This window comes from Desmodus rotundus, chromosome 1, assembly GCF_022682495.2.
Source record: "Desmodus rotundus isolate HL8 chromosome 1, HLdesRot8A.1, whole genome shotgun sequence".
Taxonomy (NCBI): domain Eukaryota; kingdom Metazoa; phylum Chordata; class Mammalia; order Chiroptera; family Phyllostomidae; genus Desmodus; species Desmodus rotundus.
Genome location: NC_071387.1, coordinates 44,035,880 through 44,059,304, shown reverse-complemented (window position 1 = coordinate 44,059,304; position 23,425 = coordinate 44,035,880). Strand labels below are relative to the sequence as shown.

The 23,425-nt window shown below is 41.5% G+C and overlaps 1 protein-coding gene across 1 annotated transcript; it reads right to left on the bottom strand.

The window, feature by feature from the left end:
• Nucleotides 1-5,850: 5,850 nt before the first annotated feature.
• C1H9orf40 (chromosome 1 C9orf40 homolog) lies at nt 5,851-14,297 on the bottom strand. Its single transcript, XM_053923711.1, has 2 exons — nt 13,552-14,297; nt 5,851-7,427 (listed from the first exon to the last, which is right to left on the bottom strand). The coding sequence occupies exons 1-2, from the start codon at nt 13,975-13,977 to the stop codon at nt 7,269-7,271; spliced, it is 585 nt and encodes a 194-aa protein (XP_053779686.1). The 5' UTR covers nt 13,978-14,297; the 3' UTR covers nt 5,851-7,268.
• Nucleotides 14,298-23,425: the final 9,128 nt, after the last annotated feature.

Genomic DNA, 23,425 nt, shown 5'->3' with positions numbered 1-23,425 from the left:
GTACTTAAACAAGTGGGGGCTTCTCACTAGTTAGACGTGCAGCTTGCAGCGTGCGTGGCTCGCCCACCCGTGAATAAAGGTCTGTCAAGCATCCCCACAGCTCCACACATTTTCTTCCATCTCCTGGAAGTGAGAGTGGATCTGCCCCGCCTTGATGGGCTGAAACACACACTTTATCTGCCCTTCCATTCTAATTGATAGCTTTGCCGGACAGAGTAATCTTGGTTGTAGGTCCTTGCTTTTCATCACTTTGAATACTCCTTGCCAACCACTTCTTGTCTGCAAATTTTCTTTTGAAAAATCAACTGACAATCTTACTAGAACTCTTTTGTAGGTAGCCCTCTGCTTTTCTCTTGTGGCTTATATGATTCTCTCTTTATCTTTAACCCTTAGCACTTTAATTATGATGTGTCTTGGTATGGTCCTCTTTGGGTCCAACTTGATTGGGACTCTGTGCTCCTAGACTTGCATATCCATTTCCTTCACCAAATTAGGGAAGTTTTCTTTCATTATTGTTTCAAATGGATTTCTAATTTCTTACTCTTTCTCTTTTCCTTCAGACACCCCTTTGATGTGAATGTTGAACCTCTTGAAGTTATTCCAGAGGCTGCTTATACTACTCTAATCTTGGGGGGGGGATTCTTTTTTCTTCTTGTTCTTCAGTGTGGTTGTTTTTTGCTTCCTTATAATCCAAATCATTGATTTGATTCTCAGTTTCATCCACTCTACTGTTGTTTCCCTGTAAATTGTTCTTTATTTCAATTAGTGAATCCTTCATTGCTGACTGGGTTTTCTTCTTTCTTTTTTTCTGTTTCTTTCTTTCTTTTCTTTCCTTTTCTTTTCTTTTTTTTTTCTCTTTCTTTCTTTCTTTCTTTCTTTTTCTTTCTTTCTTTCTCTCTTTCTCTCTTTCTTTCTTCCTTTCCTTTCCTTTCCTTCTTTCTTTCCTTCCTTCCTTTCCTTCCTTCCTTCCTTCCTTCCTTCCTTCCTTCCTTCCTTCCTTCCTTCCTTCCTTCCTTCCTTTCTTTTCTTTCTTTCTTTCTTCTTTTTGTGCTGTTGAAGTCCTCACTAAGTTCCTTGACATCCTTATAACCAGTGTTTTGAACTCTGTACCTAATAGATTGCTTTTCTCCATTTCATTTAGCTCTTTCTCTAGAGTTTTGATCTGTTCTTTCATTTGGGCCATGTTTCTTTGTCTCCTCATTTTGGCAGCCTCCCTGTGTTTGTTTCTATGTATTAGGTAGAGCTGCTTTGACTCTGTGTCTTGGTAGTGTGGCCTAATGTAGTAGGTGTCTTGTAGGTCCAGTGCCATAGCCTCCCCTATCACTTAAGCTGGGTATTTGAGGTATGCCCTTTGTGTGGGCTAAGTACACCCTCCTCTTGCTATTGGTAGATCAAAGGGAGGGATTTACCCAGGCCAGTCAGTTGCAAGGATTGGCTGTGACCACTTATCACCAACGTCTGCCCTCCATGGAAGATCAGCTGTGCAGGGGCAGGGTGGTGGTGCTCTAACATGGTCTGCAGCTGTCCACTGGGTGCGCTGGCCCTGGGGTTTCTCAGGTGGTGCCCCCACTTGTGTTTTGCCTGAGGCCACCCTTCCTGAGCTGTAAAGCAATCTGAGATGGCTGCTACTTGTGCTGGGCTTAGAGATTTCCAGGCAAAGCCAAGCTGTGAAGGTAATCTGCCACTGCCAGTGCCAGGCCTAGAGCTCACTGAGGTCAGCTATTGTTTGTTTGATAGGATTTAGAAAGTTGTGAAGCATGAGCCAAGACCAGCCATTCATATGGAAAAGCAGCATGGGTGGGCCCCATAAGCTGGGTGGGACAGAGTCTCAGGGGATCTCCAAGGCTGGTCAGTGTTAGCCAGGTTGATGGAATCTCAAATATGATACCTGCCTGCCAGCTCTGTGGCTCTGTGGGGGAAGGACTCAGCAAAAGGACAATGGCTGCTCCCCCCATTGCCAGACACTTCAGCCTTGCCCAGTATGCCACTGGTGCCCTTCAAGCTGCTACCCTGGTGCTGGAGCTCAGAGGGAGTGAGTCTAGTAGGTGAGCCTATGTGTGGGTTCTTTAAGAGGAACTGCTTGGGGCTCCATAAGTTTCTTCCACTTACTCAAAACCAACTGGCTTTTGCAGCCAAAAGTTGTGGGGACTTACCTTCCTAGCACCTGAGCCCTTGGCTGTGGGTACTGGTGTGGGGCTGGGCCTGCTCGCTCCTGAGATATCCCTTCCAAATTTTTATCTACCAGACATGGGTAAGAGACCAGCCTATTCCACATCATTGACCCTCCTAACAGTTTGGATGGATGTGGTTTCTTTAATTCCATAGTTGTCAGACTTCCATTCACTTTGGTTTCTGATGGTTCTGAGTGATGGTTGTTCTATATTTTAGTTGTAATTTTGATGTGGTTGTGTGAAGAGGCCAGCCATGTTTGCCTATGCCACCATCTTGACCAAAAACACATTATGTTTTAAAACATGCATATTTGGACAAAAATCAAAGCAGATTTTTTTTTTCAAAGCAAATTTTTTAAAAACAAGTTCAGTAGATAATTTTAAAAAATAAGTCTGGTAGCTATTGAGAATCAAATTTGTAGACTTTGAATATTAACTGGAAGAAATATCTCACAATGCAGTGAAAAGATGGAAATCATGAAAGAAAATCTAAGTGATCTGGAAGACAGATATGAGGCCTTACTTGTAAGTAAGTTATCCCATGAGGAAAAGAAATGACATGAATATGTAAAAATTAAATACATAAATTAAAAAAAATATACACACTTCCCTGAGTTGAAAAACTTGAGTCTGACATTGCAAAGTTCATTGTACTCAGGCAAGATAAATGGAAAAATATCCATTTATTCATTCAGTATATAATTATCAACTGCCTATTAGCATCAGCATTCTCCTAGGCTCTAGAAATAAAGGTAAACAGAGTAGAAAAGGTCTATGTCTGGCTTGGGACTTCGATTACATTTGCAAAATTATTCACAGTAGTGACTGTATTAGTGTTTGATAGAACTGGTGTTACACCAGGTATAGAGAACCGTTCCGTGTGGCAGTGGGGATTGTAGCCCAGCCCCTGACCAGAAAACCAGTGGGGAGTGTCGGCACACAGGACCCGAGCCCACAAATTAGTTTTTCCGTGGGGAATCAGTCCTGCATTGTACCTAGGCTGCTATGAAGCTTGCTTTTGCTAAAACTCCCTCACCCTGAATTGAGACAGCAAATGTTTACTGCGTATCTTTAAAGTAACTTCCTAAAATCTGAGTTAAACCTCGTAAGTATGGAGTGTAACCAGTTCAATCACTTTTCCCCTTGCATTTGCAAACATCCTTTTCTTTGAAGTAATTAGCAACATTCTTTCCTTTGTAATCTGTAAAAGGTAATCACCTACAGCGAACCTGTGCAAAGTAAATGAGGACCACCCTGATGTAATGTACCCAGAAAAGCAATAAAAGCCTGTCCGGGCAGGGGTCAGGGCCCTCTCTTACTTAGAGAGAGGCCATGCCGTCCCTTTTTCCCCGCAGGACTTCTGTAGTCCATGTGAATTTGTTCATCGCAGCCACAACACACAGCCTCCGTGCGCCAGAGTCCGCATCACCCAGGGGCTGGGAATCTTGGTGCCCGTCTTAGAATTCTTACCACCACAGGGTCTTATCAAAAGGATGCAAGATACAGCAATTAATACATATAAATTGCTAGAACATTATTTAGGTCCGTGAACTCCAAATAATTTAAGAGCTAAAATTCTTTCAAAGTAGTCTTCTCAATCAACTTCAGGTGTTTTCAGAGATCACGGATAGTTCAGGTCTGTCTGCATCAGCTATCAGAAAGAGTGAAAACATGCGTATCGAGGAGTGTGATGGAAGGGCAAAGCTGCTGAGGGCCCACTATGGGTTCCCCACAGCCTTCACAGCCTTATTTTATCTTACTCTGTTCCTCTCAGGTGGGTATTAATGTCCCCATTTTCTGAAGAGGATACCAACGCTCAAACTGTTTAGTAAATAACAGTGTTGCACAGCTACTAGTGAACCTTGTAAATACAGGAGTGCACTGTCATCGGTACCAGTAGGCACACGAGTTATAAAATACATTTAAAAGGGGGGAGAGCACAAGAGGCAATGTGAAGGGCCTCCCAATGGCTAAATCTGGGATAATTCCTGCAACCAAATAATAATAATGGATTGTAACTCTTAGAATATATTTACATTAGTCTATACAGATATACATAATTAAATAAAGAGAAGGGGGACGTGAAAGGAAAGCTTTTAGAATTCCAACTAATAAATGTAAAAAGGATGCTGGAAATAGAAAATTACTGTTTGACATATTCCAGAGTAATAAGTATTTCAGGCAAGAATCATCAGATCCTAAAACTTGTGGGCAGAATATGATGAGGGGAGTATTTACGTATTCTCAAAGGATCTTTCCAGAAGACAATTACTTACAAACGAGAAAACAGTAACTATACAATAGAAAAACTTGGCAGACCCCACCTTAACCAAATGTTACAATCCTCAGTAATGAGACAAGTTGACATCAGTGCCTCTGCCTCTTGGTGTAATATACTGAAAAGGCTACATCATCACTTCTGTGGAGTTCTTACCAAAAAATGCCTAATTATGAGAAAATCAAGCAAATAGAAATTGAGGGCCATCCTACAAAATAACTTTTCAAAAAATACCAAGGTCATGAAAGGCAAAGAAATTACAAAGAATTGCTTGATTAAAGGAGACTAAAAAGATACTAAAATTAAATGTAACAGGTGACTATGGATTGAATCCTGGGCCAGAAAAAGTTAGTTAGACAATGGTGAAATCTGAATGTAGTTTATCAATTTTGAAGGTTTTTGACATAAACCCTGAAGGAGTTGTCTGAAGTCATTCTTCCCATGTCCACGTGACAGCATTCTATTACTATTAATTTCATTCTTATAATCACGTTGTGGTAAGATGTTGCTAGGGACTCTGGGAAAAGCGTATACAACTTTTAACAAAGAAAAACCCTACTTTTAAATTTCCATCTCAATTAACCACAATACAATTTTTCCAAATTACCTGAATTTACTTTTTTAAAGAATGTAATTATTTCAAATCTTACTACACACACACACACACACACACACGTAGGTACGAATACTCCATTCTTGTAAAATATATAAAGAAATATAAAACCTCTTACATGTTAACAACAAGTATTTTTCCCCAAATTTACCTTTTGGTTTAATGTTGACATACAATGCTTGAAAAATCTGAGCTAGTCTTCGAATCTCCCATTCGGACTCTGCAATGTCCCGAGACTTCCTGTCAGAGTATGTAAACCACCACCTCCTATTGTTCGTTTGGTTGACTTGTCTTTACAATAATTTAGCAATGTTTTTATAATAAATTTGTAATATATATTTCCAATTTTTCCCCTATTTTTCTGCAACAGAACTTTGGTATACACAGCTTTGAAGAAACGGCCTAGGTAAGAATGCCCATTCACTCATTAGTATTTATTGACCGTCTTCTCTCTGACAGGCACCGTTGTGGAACCAGGAATAGCAGTGACACTTTTCTACCCTCAGGTCGAACAGGACAGTGGGGGGGCAGGGGCGAAAGTTTACCACTTTACTTTTTTCCACAGTACTTCCATAGCTGCCGCCACTTGTTTGCTTCCCTTGCTACTCCTTCATTTCCAATCTTTACACTGAAATATCTAGTAGCAATTTAAAGTAGAATGAAGAGCACCTACAGGAAATACATGTATTCTAATTATTTTTTGTACCTACAATAAGGGTATTAGGAGACAAACAAGATGATGCAGGTAAAGTACTTAGTATATTATTTGACAATAAACAAAGTCTCTCTGAGGTAGATACTATTTATTGTTTCTTATTTCACAACAGAGGAACCTGGGGCTTGGAGATAATGTCACACAGGTAGAAAGTGGCAGTGCAAGACTGAACCACATCTGACTCCAAAGCCTTAACTCTTAACCACAATACTACACAGTTTGCATTCTGTTCCATAATACTCTTATTGCCAACCCATATTTAAATCCTACAACACACACAAAGCAGTCTTTTCCCCTCTCATTGGCATTTATCATCCTTCCTGAATTTTAAATCTAGTATCATTAACAACAAAAAAATACAAAGTTAATCAATTACAAAGCCAACATTTTCAAATACAATTAACTTAATCACTGATACTCATATAACTCAAACACAAACGGCTTACTTTATTTAACAATGAAATAGTAACTATGCAATAATTTAGTTGTAACAAAGCCATCAACAGGGTGAAATGAAAACAAAGCTAATTAACAGGCATTGCTTCAGTCCAAATTAAGTATCTCCTTTAAACAGGAAAAACTACCATTAGTCTAGTGGTCCTCAAACCCGTCTGCACATTAGGGGAGCGGGAAGCGGGTGGGTGGGGAGGAAGGATGGTTGGTGCTTAGAGAAATAGCTATATCTAAGGCCCACATCGGAACAATGAGAAATGAGAAGGGGCCCAGGTGAAGAATTGTAATGTGTTGCCAGTGTTGAGAACTACAAGCCTACAGTAATAAGCAATAAAAACCACATCCTCAAGGCAATTCAAAACCAAAATGTTTTTAAAAAAGAAATACCATAAACTTTCCTCTCATCTTAGAAAAGGGGGGAAGCACCTACTCATTTCTCGTTGTTTATCCATTTTTGATAGCCCAAAGTAGCGTTTAACATTCCACCCATGTTAAAATTCCCACTAGTTTACATTTAGAAAGCTTTTTTATTTTTTTAGAAAGCTTTTTTACAATACCAGCTTTCAGAAAGAATTCCCCAGTTTAAGTTTGCATAGATGTTTGTCAGGTATTTGTTCAACTCAGAAGAGTCAACAGAGTATACTAAGTTATTAGGAAACAACATTCATTTCATGTACCACAAATTAACAATTTGTTGCAGAGAGGACTGTTTGAGTGTTTCCTACCTATTCCTAAAACTGTCAGAATTCCTTTTTATAAGGTTGGTATCTTGAAATTTAGAATCTAAGCACAAATTTTTCTTTTAGAATACATACATAAAATACTTCCCCTGTAAATGCACTATACCATTGACAAATCCTATTGGGAGTTTCCGTAGTGAGTGCGGGCATTTACCTTTAGAACAATCTTTCCTCACTTTTCAGGTTTGGGAAGAAATCACATAAAGCATGGAAAATAATTTTTTCCCTTGGGAATACATAAATTAATATAGAGATGTCGTCTCAAATCTCAGAAAAGCCCACTTCTTCAGCTCCTCTGTCAGGACTCCATGTCAACTTCACCCGCGCCATCCCTGTCCCGAAGCCTTGCTTCCGCAAGGTTATCCTCACTGACGTCTTCGATGTCTGCCAGATCAATAGGTGGTAAAGGGTTCCTCCAGTACAGGAAGGTGTTATACTGCCAGAACTCTTCACTGAGCTTTAGGGAGTAAAGAGAAATAAAAGTACGTCAATGTTTAGAAAGAGGTTTTCTTTTTCAATAAAGTTTGCTTGTTTTAAAAGAAAACTCGTATCTTTTTACTTTTACTTTTATCTTCAACAAATATACATTTTTAATTCTGTCTAATCAAAGTACTTCATGGGCTCAGTTAAATCTGTGCATTTTCATATTCATAGATTTGTGAAAGTATTTCTCGTTAGTAGTTTAAATGTAAAAGATTTTCTTTCAAGGCCTTGGCCAGGGAGCGTCATAAGCCACAGTTGCAGGTTTGAGCCCCAGTCAGGGCACATAAAAGAATCAACCAATAAAAACATAATTAAGTAGAAAAATCAATTGATGTTTCTCTCTCTAAAAATCAGTAATTTTTTTTTAATTCTTAAAAGAAATTCTTTTAAAATCCTCACCCTATGATATGTTTATTGATTTGAGAGAGGAAGAGAGAAAAAACCACTGATGTGAGAAACATAGATCAGCTGCCTCCCCTACATTCCCTGACCAGGGATTGAACCCGCAACCTAGGTATGTGCCTGACTGAGAACTGAACCCACAACCTATTGGTGTATGGGGCGATATTCCAACCACTGAGCAACCCAGCCAGGGCAAAAGGATTTCTTTCAACAATATTACTTCTGACGATTTTCTTCCATTTCTAACCAAATAAAATGTCTTGAAATTTTTTACCTTTCAGTGAGGACATTTTTATTGAAAAAATACATACAAACCTTAAAACTTATTTTTTGTCTTTTTTCTGAGGTTTGGTATTTTAAGTCAAAGGTTAAAATATTTTGACAACTTTCTAAAAAGTATTAGGATACAAACATATAAATAGCAAAACAAACTGATCTTTTTAATGAAGATACCGTTTGGTACAAGGCATGACTTTTAAATCAATATAGCAAAATTGATAAAATTCAAGTGAGTACTGGCCCCTTAAAAATTTAACAGCTTACTCTGAATGGCTGTAAAATTCTTTTAAGTAACTATGAAGTGAAGTTGATGTTCCAATAAAGTACAAAATTGGCGCAGAAGTTCAAAAGCATTAAAAATACTTTGTGCAAAGGGAGCAGCACTGGAGTTATATACAGGCCCCCAAGGTGACCGTTATCCATTCCAGATGGGTGCCTACATACCTGTGTCTGTTCTACTATGGCCTATTTTTATGTTAGGTTCATACTTGCTAAGGCAGCATTATTCAGCAGAAAGATAATGGAAGCCACATATGTAATTTAAAAATTTTCTAGTATCTATAGTAAAAAAAGTAAAAAGAATCAGGTCACAAATGCGTTTGTCAAACTGGAGCCCAGAGATTAAATCTGGCCTTTAGCTTTCTCTGTGTATGGTCCAGCAGCTAAGAATATTTTTCACATTTTAAAGGGTTGGGGGGGGGGGTGTCAAAGATAAAAATAAAAATACGTGGTTGAGACTGTATGTGGTTCACAAAGCCTAAAATATTTGCCATCCAGCCTATTACATAACTGCACTCACTACTAGCATGTAATTTTGGCCCAGACTTTCAGGAAAAAATTCCTTCATTTTCTTAATTCAATTTTTTATTTATTATTTAGAAACAAAGCCAATCATTGTATTCCAGGGTATTATTTTGCATACAGATACCGTTACTGCTTGGAAAGTAACATTTTACTTTCTGGAAGAGTTACATTTTTAACACACAGGCATAAATAGAAGAATTAAAAACACATATAGATATGTAATTAGGACTGCCCATGTATAATGCACATCTTCATTTTCTCCTCGAAAATGAAGGCAAAGTACATATTATACATGGCAAAATACAGTACATATCTTTGTTACATTAATTACAGTAACCTTTGTAAAAAATATTTAATGCTTTATTGCTCTTGGTACATCAGATTATGCTTTAGAAATAACTTAGTGAAAAACAGGCACATATGCACCAGACCATCCACTGCATTTAATCTAATCAAGAGGAACACTTCACTGCATAGTCACTGCCCTGCTTTCCCCATGGCACCCTGGAAGCGTAACTGTGGTCTCGCCCTAACTTCCTGATCCTCTTTCAGTTGCTACATGATGTCTCTTAGGACATCATGAAAAAGTGCTTGTGACAGCCAGTGGAGGCCCCAGCTATGGGTCAGGGGCCCACAGGCAAGTCAAAGGTTGAAAGAAAGACTCAAAATTCTCCTCCTCTTCTTTAGCTTCTGAAAGGCACTCACTGGGTATGTCCCATTTAGTATGTCTTAACACATATTTGCACGTATCTAGTATAAAGTGACAAGTTTGGGAAAATACGTGGAATGAAGAGGCAATGTTCCAGTTAAGACAATTCAACTAGTGCCAAGGTGATTGGCAAAACCAGGAGGGTGGCTAAATCGAGCTGGTGGCACCTCTGCACCATGCAGGCAGCTGACCAGGCTTCAAGAATAGAATGAGCTTCTAAGGACAGGACTCCAGTAAGGTTCTTTGTCACAAATTGCCCATGGTGTTTGCGAGTCCTAAGAGGTAGGGAGGGAGGTATACATGAGACGAGACTGCTGGGACCGCCTGGGGGTCAGCCAGGTGACATCAGGTGTGGGCTCCTGAGGTGTGAGCTCATCCTCAGCCTCTTCATCACAAAAGGTGCCCCAAGTCCTTTCTTCTTTCAAGGCTCCTGGCAGGGAGGCCCAGGATGCCCAGGGGTCAGGTGAATTAATATTTTATTTGATCTAATATATCCAAACTATTATAATTTCAACATGCAGTCAACATTTTTTTTAAACTAACGAGATAGTTTACATTCTTTCTGTCATGCTAAGTTATCAAAATGGGTGAGTACTTTACACTTCTCGCACTATTCAGACTAGCCGCCTTCCAATGAATAACTGCACGTGGCTGGCTACTTTACAGAAAAGCACAGGTCTACAGGAACATCTCATTAAGAAGGTCATTCAGTGCCTTAGACACTAAGGCTTGCAGGGGTGTCCAACCTGCGGCCCACGGGCCACATGCAGCCCAGGATGGCTGTGAATGTGGCCCAACACAAAATGTAAATTTACTTAAAACCTTTTCTTTACTGGTCAGTTTCCGTTCGTTTGTTTAATGTGTGGCCCAGAGACACCAAAAGGCTGGACACCCGAGTCTTAGGAAATTAAGAGTCTCTATGGAATTTCTTAATAGTGGGATGAAAATGTAGTAATTTAAACGATGCCAAGAAAATGTTCATTTTAAGCAAATAGGGTTAAACGCAAGGATCTGTTTCTTTGCCTATTGCACAGAATCTATAGTTCGTATTACCCACTTACAAACACGACAAAAAAAAAAGATCCTTTAATGATGTCAGTGTAACCTAGTAGCTAAGAGCACAAAGTGGGCCACCAGACAGACCAGGATTTACACTACCCACTAACTCTGATCTTGACCTAAGTGTTTTACTGATTTACCTGATCAGTAAAACATATGACTCTCTTAGGAATTAAGGTTTGGCACTGTAATTGCTCAATATTGCTAGGTTATTATATCCCAAAAGCCATTTGAATCATTAATCACTCACTTCTAGGAAACAACATTTTGCTCATTTTCTGTTAAAAATGTTTAATAGTAAGGGTCAGCACTGACAAAGCAACTAACTTGCATAAAGTGACACTAACATGAGAAAAGATAAGTATTTAATGAATAACTGGTTTTTAGTTCTCTAGTAAAAAAAATCTGAAACTCAAAATATTCTGAGGTTCTGCCTAGACTGCATCCCCAATATAGAAAGGACATATTTGGGAAAATTTTTCCTAAATGAGATCCCAAGTGAGGGCAGACCTAAGCCTTATTCTACGCAAAGGAACCAGGGAGACAAACATGTACAGCACAAACTGAAAAAGATTTTTAACTTCTTTGTGTTTTTGTTTATCCTGTATTGTTTATCCTTTGGTAATTATCTGTGAAACCCTTAAAAAAAAAAAAAAAACCTGCATCTTTGGAGGCAAGAAAGAGGGAAGATAGAGGAAATTCGCTCTACTGGTAAGTACGCAGAAGAGCAGCAGCTCAAGGAACGAAGAAAAGGAAGGAACACGAGGGTTCCGGGCCTCCGCCAGAGAGCGGGTGCAGGGGTGGGCTGATGAACAGGGAGCTTAGACTGGTGCAGGAACCCTTCTCGTTTCCTGCCAGGACCCTGTAGTGACAACAGGATGGAGAGAACTGCCAGGCGCAGTCTCTGCTGTGGGGGAAGACACAAGTGTGTCTAGAAGATTCTAAGCAGGCATCTGTGCCAGTTTACTTAAAAAATTCTTCTTTGCCCACCTGCCATTTCCACATTTCCCTCTTACCAATCTGTGGCACACTGTAGTCAGTATATTCTGGAAGGAAAGACAAGGCTATGTATGGGTGGGGTCTGAAGGGACCAGTTTTCCAGTAGGTCTGGGTTACTACCTTTTTTAGGTTTTTCATAGTGGCAGAGGCATAATTTAATTGGAAATTCTAATTCTTTATTCTATTTCAAAATTTAAGTGCTATCACCGGGCTTTAAGCAAGCTAATTTTGAATCTAAAAGCAGTATGAAGAAAAAAGTCTAAATATGGCTCATTTCCTAAATTCCAAGAAAATTTGGCATAGAAATATTTTACAATTTACAATTTCATCCAGAAACGCTTTTCATGATTATGTTTAAAGCAGGGGTGTCAAACTCATTTTCACCAGGGCCACATCAGCCTCAAGGTTGCCTTCAAAGGACTGAAATAATGTTAGGACTGTATAAATGTAATACTCCTTAACTGTCAGGAGTTGAAATTACATTCGGCCCTTTGAAGGCAACCGTGAGGCTAATGTGGCCCCCTGTGAAAATGAGTTTGACACCCCTGGTCTAAAGGATAATTTCACAATCACAGGAAAAGATCTTTCTTAACTATAAAATTCTCATTATTTTACTGGATTTTTCACCAAGAACAAGTCATGCCAAAGGAACCCCGATTAGTTTTTGGAGGGAAGGCAAAGTATTTAATAAATTCTGCATAAAATGCTCGCAGCAATGGAGAGGTGTGAGGTAGAGGCTATGATGTAATGGTTCAAGAGTTCCGTGATTTCTGAGCCCTGTATTTGCTTCTTTGATCCCCAAAGCCTCAAGTCAACAGAGAACTGCCAAAAAGCAATTTGAATTCCTAAGGCTAGACCAAAGCTGTCCAATACACAACGCCAACCACAAACATAACTTTTAAATTCTCTGCGGCCATATTAAAAAAAAAAACTAAAATAAATAAGTAAAATGAATTTTAACCTATTGTATTCAATCCATTATCTCCAAGTTATTTCAACGTGTAACCAACATAAAACGTTTTGACATCTTCGAAATCTAGTTGTATCTGCACTTACAACACATCTCATATCAAGTGTTCGGTTGCCTCACGTGGCTAGTGGTCCCCATACTGAACAGCACAGCCCTAGACAAATAATATCTGATGTACAGAGATAGGGCAGGCTCATTTACCAAGGAAGGGGAACTCTCCAAAGATCCTCATACACCTTAGGGCCCAAGTTAATTTTCAACAATTCTTTTTCGGATCAGATTTAACACTGTCAGTTACTGATAAAGATGCCTTTTCCGAGATGTAGAAGCCCTTCCTCTCTATAAAAAGACCTGTAACATGCCTAAAGGACATCCGATTGATGGCTATCACACTCGTCACGTCTTCAGAAAGAAATCACGAATTCTAGAAACAAATCATTATTAAACCAAGGAAGGCACACTACGTTTGTCGTTGGCCTGAACCTGTCGCGGCTCAGTCACCATCTCCACCAAACTTACAAATCTAGCAGGAGGTGCCGTGCTCCTACTTCCCTCTCACTTAACAAAGGCACGGAAGCTGCAAGGACAGGTCTACCTCACCCGACAGCCTGTTCCCCTGGTTTATCGAAGAGCTTTCAGTCCGTCGGACTCTCTCAAAACGCTGCCAAGGGTTGGCTCTGAGGCCACCGCTGTGTTGCCTGGAGGTGGGCGTCCATTCCAGAAGCAGTGACCCCAGCTTTTCGCCGTTTGGGGGGTCTTGATGAATGAGAGTCTAGAGGGGGACGATCAGGTCCTTCCCAGTGCGCGAAGTACCTGGGAAAATGGTGACCCCACCCACCCACCCCTGGACCTGCCCATCCAGCCCCCAGCCCCTACCTGGCGCGGTGCGGCCCCCCAGTCTCCCCGCGGGGGCTCTGCGCGCCCCGCCCCGTCGTCGCCACCGCCCCTCGGGGGCCGGGCGCCCCCGGGCTCCTCCCCCGGCCCGCTGGGCCGCAGGGGCGGCTGCTGCAGCAGCGTGGGCTCGCCGGTCTCCAAGCCGCGGCCCTCACCCTCCTCGCTGCCCCGAGCGTTGGTCTCCCCACAACCGTGGCGCTTGCTGGGCGAACCCGAAGGCTCAGTCATAGCCCCCGCGCCGATTTTGCGCTTTCGGGGCTGCTCCGGGACGCCAAGGTGCTGCCGGGGATGCGATTCCGCCGCCAGTGGGATCCAGAGCGGCGGCGGCTCCTCCGGAAAGTTGCAGAGCAGGGGCCGCTTCCAAGGCACGTGGAACGTTAGCGGCTCGGCAGCACGCCGCTTGGCCATGGGCCTGGGAGGCTGCGGCGGAAGCCGCCCAGCGCGGGAGGCAGAGCGCAGATAGCAGTGGAGGGCGGGGGCAGAGCACGCGCGAGAGGGAGAGGACTTAGCTGGGGCGAGGCCGCGGCAGGAGGGTGGGCAGGAAGCCCGAGAGGGGCGGCGACCGGGCTCTCCGCAGCCGGCGGGCACAGCCTTCGCCCCGCGGGGGTGCAACCGGACGTTGGAGAGTAACCGCTAAGCGGCGGAGATTCGAACCTGCGCACAAACGCGAGCTCGCGCACACGCGCTGGTCCGACGGAGCCGCTGGTTGGTGGAGGCTCGAGAAGCACCTCCCGAGCGCCCCCGCGGCCGGAAGCGCGCGCCGCAGGGGAGGGCGGGAAAGCAGAGGCGGGTTTATTAAAGACCCAGTCCAGTTACCCGAGCGGGGCGTGACCTTGTTTTCTGCGGTACTGGTAGGGGTTTTGCTTATTCAGCGTTCAGTAAAGCGATTGAGGCTTAAGAGCTCCAGAGTCTGTTAATATAACCCTTGCTTCAATCAGTAGCCAGGCGGACGTCTCCAGGAGGTTAAAACAGAAGACTATACAATATAAGCCTTTAATGAACTAGTGTTAAGGGGCTGTTAGCACTACACTGATTATTGGAGACAGGCTGCTGAACAGAGGACGGGCTGGGCAGAATAGCTAAAGCCAGCAGGCAAACACAACACAAAATAAGACATCCCAAAGAATTGTATGTTTTGACGTAGCTGCTGTGGAAAGCGAAGTAGGCACCACATTCCTTGGAAATATTTTAATTAAAAATTCAGTGATGGCCCTTGACCAGGTGGTTCAGTTTGTTGGAGCGAGGTCCCCTTTCACCAGAGGGCTGCCGGTTCAATTCCTGGTCGGGGCACATACCTAGGTTGAGGGTTCCTCCCGGGTGGGGCACATAGAAGAGGCAATCAGTGGATGTTTCTTTCCCACTTCTCCCTCACATTGATGTTTTTCTCTCCCTTTCTCTAAAATCAGTAAATAGGCTCTTGGGTGAGGATTTAAAAAAAAATCATTGATGGTCTTGCAGACATCTAAAATAGCTCATCCAAGAACCAAGCCTAGAAGAGCAGAGCTCTTTTCCAAATGAAACGAAATTGTTTGGCTCTTAAATTACCCGGGAAGCCACGGAGTTTCCTGCTTACTCTGCGATTATGAGAAGTGAGTTTCCAAGACCTACTCCCAGCAAAATTGTGTGTGAAGTCAAGCAAAATGAGGAAGGGATAACAACAGTTTATTTACTATAGCTTGTTTAAAAAACAAAATTTACTGTTGACACTAATACAGATGTCCCCCATTCCCTCCCCCCGCCCCGCTTTGCCCACCTCCCCCCAGCCTCGGCGCCCCCCACACTGGCCACCTTCACCACACTCTTAACTTGTATTTTAATAGTTGATAAAGACCATAACCAAGTGGGGAAAAAAATGTGAGGAATAAAATTAGAAGTGCTTAAAAGGGAGAAACAGCTATGATCTAAGGAAAAAATGCAAGGGAGATAAGCGACTCTTAACTAGTAGGCATTCTCTCTATATTAATTACTACATGTCCCTATACCTCAAGGCCGCTGTGAGAGGATTGGGCAACTACTTACAGATTAATAAGCACAGAAATATACCAAGTTAGGGTGGTAAATAATAGCTTTTCTGTTTTTGATCTTTTTATTCCTTCTTGTTCGAAATTGATAACCCGTCCGTCTCACATTAAAGAGCTTGCTTTTATTTGAAGGGCCATTAGGGTATCCTGACCAGCAGTGATAGAAGTGCAGTTTAGCAAGTAGAGGTTCGTTCCTGTGCGGTCCTCCACAGATTCTTTGTTTTTCAAAGTTGTGAAATTTATCATCTATAAAAAGGTTGTGTAAAACATGTATTTAGTTAAAGAATGATAGTAATATGCCCACAACTCAGCTTCAAACATAGACAATTACAAATACCGGAACCTGATAGGGTCCCTAGTGCCTCTCACTGGTGCCTCCCTCCCTTTCCCCAGTTCTAGGTAATTACTGTTTTGAGTTTTGACTTAGTCATTTATTGCTTTTCTTTTTAATTTACCCATCTGTGTATGTATTTGTAAATAACAATTGTAGTTTTGCTGGGATTTTTAAAAACAGTTTTATTGACGCCCAGTTGATATAAAATATACTTTAGATATAAAAGAATCTAACTTGCTGATTGTGTGTGTGTGTGTGTGAGAGAGAGAGAGAGAGAGAGAAACCAAAACCACAATTAAGATAACATAAGTATCCATCACCCCAAAATGTTCCTCTTGCTCGTTTGTAATGCCCCACCTCTTTCTGGGCGATGTAACCAGCTTTACTTTTTGTTGCTGTAAATACGTTTGAATTTCCTAGAGTTTTATATAAATTGAATCCTACTGTATATATACTCTTCTTGTGTGGCTTCTTTCAGCACAATTATTTTGAAATTTATCCTTGTTATTACATGTTTATTCCTTTTTTTTTTACCTAATCCTATTCGATATTATGGATATATCACAATTTGTTTATCCATTCACCTGTTGATGGACGTGTAGGTTACTTGCATTTTGGGGCTATTACAGATAAAGCTCCTGACAACATTTTTGTGTAAGGCTTTGTATGGATCTAGGCTTTCTTTTCTCTTGGATAAATATCTGGGAGTGGAATGACTGGATCATATGATAGCTGTATGCTTAATTTTTTAACTGCCACTTCCAGCCAAGATGGAGGCATCAGTAGATACACTTGGCCTCCTCACACAACCAAAAAGACAACAAATTTAAAAACAAAAAATAACCAGAACTCCCAGAAAGTTGAACTGTAGGGAAGTCCGACAACCAAGGAGTTAAAGAAGAAACAGTCATTCAGACTGGGGAGAGGGGCGGAGACGGGCAGCTGGGTTGGAGAGGATGCGTGGCAAGGCAGCAGGTGCAGGACCAGGTGGTCCCACATCTGCATGCAGATAAATTGGGAGGAACAACTGGGGATCAAGACAGACCCAGCAACCCAAGGTTCCAGCGCCAGGAAATAAAGCTTCAAAACCTCTGGATGTAAAAATCTGTGGGGGTGCTCCTATGTTGGATGCAAATGTTCACAAGGGTTATATCCTCTTAGTAGATCAGTCCCTTTAGTATTACATCATGTCCTTCTTTGTCTCTTGTTATGGCTTTGTTTTCAAGTCTAATTTATCTGATATAAGCATTGCCACACCAGCTTTTTTTCTTTTCCATTTGCATGGAATATCTTTTTCCAGCCCTTCACATTCAGTCTGTGTGTATCTTTTGTTCTGAGGTGGGTCTCTTGTAGATAACATATATATGGGTCATGTTTTCTTACCAGTTCAGCTATCCTTTGTCTTTCAATTGGAGCATTTACTCCATTTTCAATTATTGTTACTATTGATAGGTACTTGTTGCCATTTTATTCTTTATACCTATATTCCTCTATTTCATTTTTTCTTTCTTCTTAAACTAGGCCCTTTACATTTCTTGCAGTACTGGTCTGGTGGTAATGAACTCCTTTAGCTTTTTTTTTTTTGGTCTGGGAAGCTGTTTATTTTGCTTTCAATTTTAAATTATAGCCTTGCTGGGTAAATAGTCTTGGTTGTAGGTCCCTGCTTTTCATCACTTTGAATATTTCATGCCTATCCCTTCTGGCCTGAAGTGTTTCTGTTCAAAAATCAGCTGACAGTCTTATGGGAGCTCCCTTGTAAGATAACAAACTGTCTTTCTCTTGCTGCTCTTAAGATTCTCTCTTTTTGTTTAGCCTTTGCCATTTTAATTATGATGTGATGTGGTGTAGGCTTCTCTGGGTTCATCTTGTTTGGGACTGTCTTTGCTTTCTGGACTTGTGTGTCTTTTTCCTTTACCAAGGGAAGTTTCCAGCCATTATTTCTTTAAGCTAGTTCTCAATCCCTTGCTCACTCTCTTCTCTTTCTGGTACCCTTATTATGCAGATGTTGTTACACTTAATTTGGCCCCAAAAGTTCCTTAGACTTTCCTCATTATTTAAAAATTCTGTTTTGTTTTTTCTGTTGTTGCTCTGGTTGGGTGTATTCTGTCATCTTGGTCTCTAAATGCTGGTTTGTTCCTCTGCTTCATCTAACCTGCTGTTGATTTCTTCTAGTGTATTCTTCATTTGATATTCTTCATCTCCAACTGATTCTTTCTTTATGGTTTCTATGTCCTTTTTAATGCTCACTGTCTCTTTGTGTAAGTTCTTGCTGAGATAGTCTGTTCTTCCCCTAAAGCCCGTGAGCATCCTTATAACCATTGTTTTAAATTTTGCATCTGGTATCTTGGTTGCTTCTATTTCATTTAATTTTTTGGTGGGGGGTGGATTTTTCTTGTTCTTCCATTTGGGGCATATTTCTTTGTCTCCCCCTTTTGTCTGCCTTTTTGTGTTTGTCTCTGCGTATTAAGTAGATCTGCTATGACTCAAACTTGTTACGATAGCTTTACGATGTAGGTATCTTGTGGGGTTCTGTGGCACAATCTTTCAGATCACCTGAGTTAGATGCTCCAGGAAAGTTTCTTGTGTGAGTTACGTGTGCCCTCCTGCTGTAGTTGAATATTGAATGATGTTGGCCTATTCATGGGTGGAGTTAACCCTCAGTCTAGCTGCCTATAAGGATAGACCTCACTCATTGTGTACCAGTCACAACTCAGGGGCTGCCCCTGAGGTGCAGTTGTTGCCAGCAGGGTCTGGTGACTGCCAGAATGCCCCTTCGGGTGTGCCACTTGGGATAGTTGGGTTGAGCTCTGGTGTGGTCTGAAGCCATCCATCCACTGGTTGAATTGGTTTTGGGTCCACTTGAGTGGGGCTCCAGTGCAGATCCATGTCAGACGCTCTGTAACTGGCCTTGGGTTACCTGTCTGCATGTGTAATTGGCCTTGGGTTACCTATCTGCAGCTACCTCGCTATTTCACTGTCTGTGGCTGCACCTGCTTGGCCTGGGGTGTGTGTGGGAGGGACCAAGCTTTGTGTGGGGTCAGCTTCCTTCAGCTTTGAGCCTGGGGGCAAGTCAATAAAAGGTCCAAGGATTTTTGAGGTCTGCCTCCACCTGTAGGCTATCCCGCCACTCCCGGAGGTTGCCTGGTCTCCCTCCAGAGCCTTCTGAAGAGACTGTAGAGCAGCCCAGGCTGGCTGCAGTCCATAGTCTTTTCCACAATGTGCAAACTTCACAGAACAGGGGGAACAGGGTCGGTTCAGTAGTGTTTTGACTCTTGTTGGCCCTTGGCTCTTCCATATGGAGTCATCTTGTAACATTAAGTTATCCTTTTGGAATTTTGATGGGAACTTCCTTGAACTATATAGATCAGTTTAGGGAGAAGTGTCATCTTTACAATATGGAGCCTACTTCATATTAAAGAATGTTATACAGCTGACTATTTACATCTTTTAAAATATCTCTCAAAAAAGTTTTATAATTCTTAATATAGTTTATATGTATTCTAAATTTATTTGTATAGTATTTTTAAAATTTTTTCAGTTACAATTAACATTCATTATTATGTTAATGTCAAGGAGTTTACATATCTCTTGTCAAATTTATTCCTTGGAACTTTTATAGTTTTTGCAAATAGTAACTGCCCTCCCTTCTTTTTTGACATTTTCTGAGCTACTGTTGCTGTTCTGGGCTCTCTTTAAAAAGCCCTGTTAGGCCCTGGCCCATGTGGCTCAGGTGGTTTCAGCATCATCGTCGTCCAGAAGGTTATGAGTTCAGTCAGGCAGGGCACCCACCTGGGTTGTGGGTTTGTTTCCCTAGTCGGGTGCATACAGAAGGGAGCAGGTCAATGTTTCTTCCTTACATTGATGTTTCCCTTTCCCTTCCTCTCTCTCAAAAAGAAATGAAAAAAATGTCCTTAGCTGAGGATAAAAAAATAAAAAAATAAAAATAAATTTTAAAAAATCGGTCAGTACAACTTGAAATTAGTTTACCCCAAGTTGTAAATATTACCAGATCTACTTCTTCAAGGCATGTGTCCATTTTATTCAAGTTACCAAGTTTATTGGCATAATATTTTCTGAGTTTCTCTATTTTCTGCTTGATTTCTACTTAATTTGGGTTTACTTTGTTCTTTCTCTAACACTTTCTGGTAGAACCTAAAGTCATTGATTTTAGCCTCTTTTTTTTTTTTTTCGCCCTTACCCAAGGATTTTTAAAAAATTGATTTTAGAGAGGAAAAGAAGAGAGAGAGGGAGAGGGAGGAAGGTGGTGGGGGGGAGAGAGAGAGGGGGAGGGAAACATCGATGTGAAAGAGAAACAGAGATTGGTTGCCTCTTGTAAGTGCCCCACCTGGGACTGAATCTGCATCCTAGGTACGTTCCCTGAGGAGCAGGGGGATCCAACCTTCAGCTTTTTGGTGCCCGGGATGATGCTCTAACAAACTGAGCCACCTGGCCAGGTCTTTTTTCTTGTTATTGTTTCAACTTTTTTTTCTTCCTTTTTGTTGAATTTATTGAGGTGACACTGGTAAACAAAGTTATACAGGTTTCGGGTGCACAATTCTACATCATCTGTACAGTACGTCGTGTGTTCATCACCCCAAGTGACGTCTCCATTTATCACCATTTAATTCCCCTATACCCTCCCCCACCTCCCCAGCCTTTCTTCTTTTCAAATATAAACATTTAAAGCTGTGATTCCCCTGTAGCACTGCTTTAGCGGCATCCCACCAATTTTGATGTTGTATTTCATTGTCTTTCAGTTTCAAATACTAATTTCCTTGATGTTTTGATCTGTGGATTGTTTGTGCTAATTTTGCACATAGCTGAGGTTTTCCTAGATATCTTTGTTAATGACTTGTAGTTTAATTACATCATTTAATTCACTCTGTGATTTTAATCCTTCCAAATGTAGTGAGACGTTTTGTAATCCAGCATATGAATTTCATGGTGCATGTACCATGTACACTTAAAAAGCTGTTAAAATCACCGACTCACAATGGTGGATTTTCCCGTTTCTTCCTTTAGTTCCACCAAGTTTTGTTTATGTATTTTGCAGCGTTTAGTCACATGTCATGACTGTTCCATTTTAATGGGTTAACTCTTTGTCCTTGTGAAATCTCTCTGCTAATGCTATTCATTTTGAAGTTGTCTTGGTTTGATATTTAAATAGCCATTCCAGCCCTCTCCCGCTTAACATTTGCATAGTGTATCTTCCCACGTGTTTACTTTCAACCTATCTTTACAGTTATCTCTTGGAGACAACATTCACAATGTAGTCAGGACTTGCTTTTCCCCACATTCTTTTACTCACTATTGTATATGCTCAGGGCACTCTGTACCTGTCCTTTCTAACTGTGACCTCAGTTTTTACAACTAAGTAATTACTTGATGCCTTTTCTCTGTTGTATGAGCTGTGTGGCAGGGGAAACAGTATGTCTTGTTGACCTCTGAATCTCCAAGGCCAAGTCTTGCTGCCTGACACAATGCAGGGTCTCAATAAATATTTGTGGAAGGAATATAGAAGTGAAGACCTCACAGTAAGAAATGAGGCTGGGATACTGGCCAGGTCTGTCTACCTCCGTTTCATTCCATCCTTCCCCAGGCTGTCTGGGATGGTCAAGTGCCCAGCTCCCCAACCCACTACCAAGAGGACAAACATTGAATTTTTCAAAAGGTTTTAGTACAATTTTCAACATACATATTGGCTATCACTAAAATGTTTAAAGGTTATGTTGGTGAAGATATAAACAGATTCTCTTCTTATAGCCTTTTGAGCCTTGTGGCACCACTTGTGAAATTTTAATTTCAGACTTGAACACGCACGTTCAGCAAGTCTACTTCTAGGATCTGTACCCCAGGTATAGTACCGACAATGGATACAGAGAGCGGTGTTCAGGATTAGTCATTGTATATAAGCTGAATAGCAGAAGGTTGAAAACAACCTAAATGTTACTTACTGGTAAAGTAGGACGTGTGTGTATAGGTATATAATGAAATGCTGTACAGATTTTACTAAATGAAGTAAATTTACGTGTACGGATATAGATCAGGGAAACAGTGAGTCAAAAAATCAAGGTATATATACGGTAATCAACGTATATATACAGTAATATATACAAGCCAAAAATAAAAAAGGAGAGGATGCACGTGTATACTGTATACATGTACGTGTGTGGTTTCTGAAGGCGGGTACTGCACAGATGTTTCTGGGAGGATGCCGTTATCAGTGGTCGGTCGGGTGGGACACTGAGGAATATGGGTGGAGAGCGTATGAGACACAACTCTGGGCTACTTCACACTATCTTGGTGTCCCTGGTGTCCCGTGTGAATGACATTACTTTATTATGACAGGCCAACACTTAGAATGTCTGGCTTCTTTTGGGAGACGGTTTTCCATGGGTCTTTGCATTCCAGTGTATCTTGTGAACAGAGGCCCTGGCTGCCTTTATTCCAGATTACCTTCTCAAGGACTGTGTGTACGGAGCACAGGCTTGGAAGACAGACACTGCCAACGTCTGGAGCTAAGGGCAGTTTGGTTTGCTGTCCAGTATACCTTCTCCTGGGGCAGCAAGTCAGGCACACGTACTGTTTGTCTGTCATAAAAGATTAGTTTCCTAAAGTCAAGGGCCTTCTCCACACAATGCAGTGCATGTGTAGGTATCACTAGCACTCTGCCACTCTGTGAGTTGGGCCTCAGGGAACCCGTTCAAAATTAATACTCTAGCTATTGCTGTGAGTAATAAACTGTCCTTTAACTTTCCTATCGGAGTTTGTGTCTCCTGCTACTACTCCTGAAACTGGCAGACTAATGCCTCAAATGCCACGCAGACATAGGACCTGGCCCCCCTCCAGCAGCCTGAGCCCGATGGCACGATCATGAAGCAAAGGGAGTTATCTCTCCTGGAGCAAACTGTGACAAGTAGATAAACGTTCGCACTCTCTCTCCTTCTGATGGGCTACTTTTATTTATTTATTTTTTAAGGTTTTATATATTTTTAGAGAGGGGGAAAGGAAGGATAAAGAGAGGGAGGGAAACATGATGTGTGAGAAACATCAATGTGGTTGCCTCTCCCACACCCCTAACTGAGGACCTGGCCTGCAACCCAGACTTGTGCCCTGACTGGGAATCGAACTAGCGATCTTTCGGTCTGCAGGCTGGTGCTCAGTCTACTGAGCCCCAAAAGCCAAGGCCCAATGAGCTATTTTTAAACAGACTGTTCTTTCTAGACTGTCCAGAGATGTCCCCATGTATCCACGTGAGTTATTTCTTTTTGTGAATGTAGTAGCTGGCTTGGTAACAACTATTTTCTTTCTTGTTCTGTGATTCGTGGTCATCTAAAACTCATTTTTTTCCTTAAGTCTATCAGAACTGATGTTGCAAAGCAATTCAGTAAACTGAATTCTAAAGATGGACCTGCAGCTCCAAGGAGAGATGGGACACATGACTTTTTCACAGAACACAGAGAAGTGGCTGCTTTATAAGCTGCAACGAAATCTTAAAAAA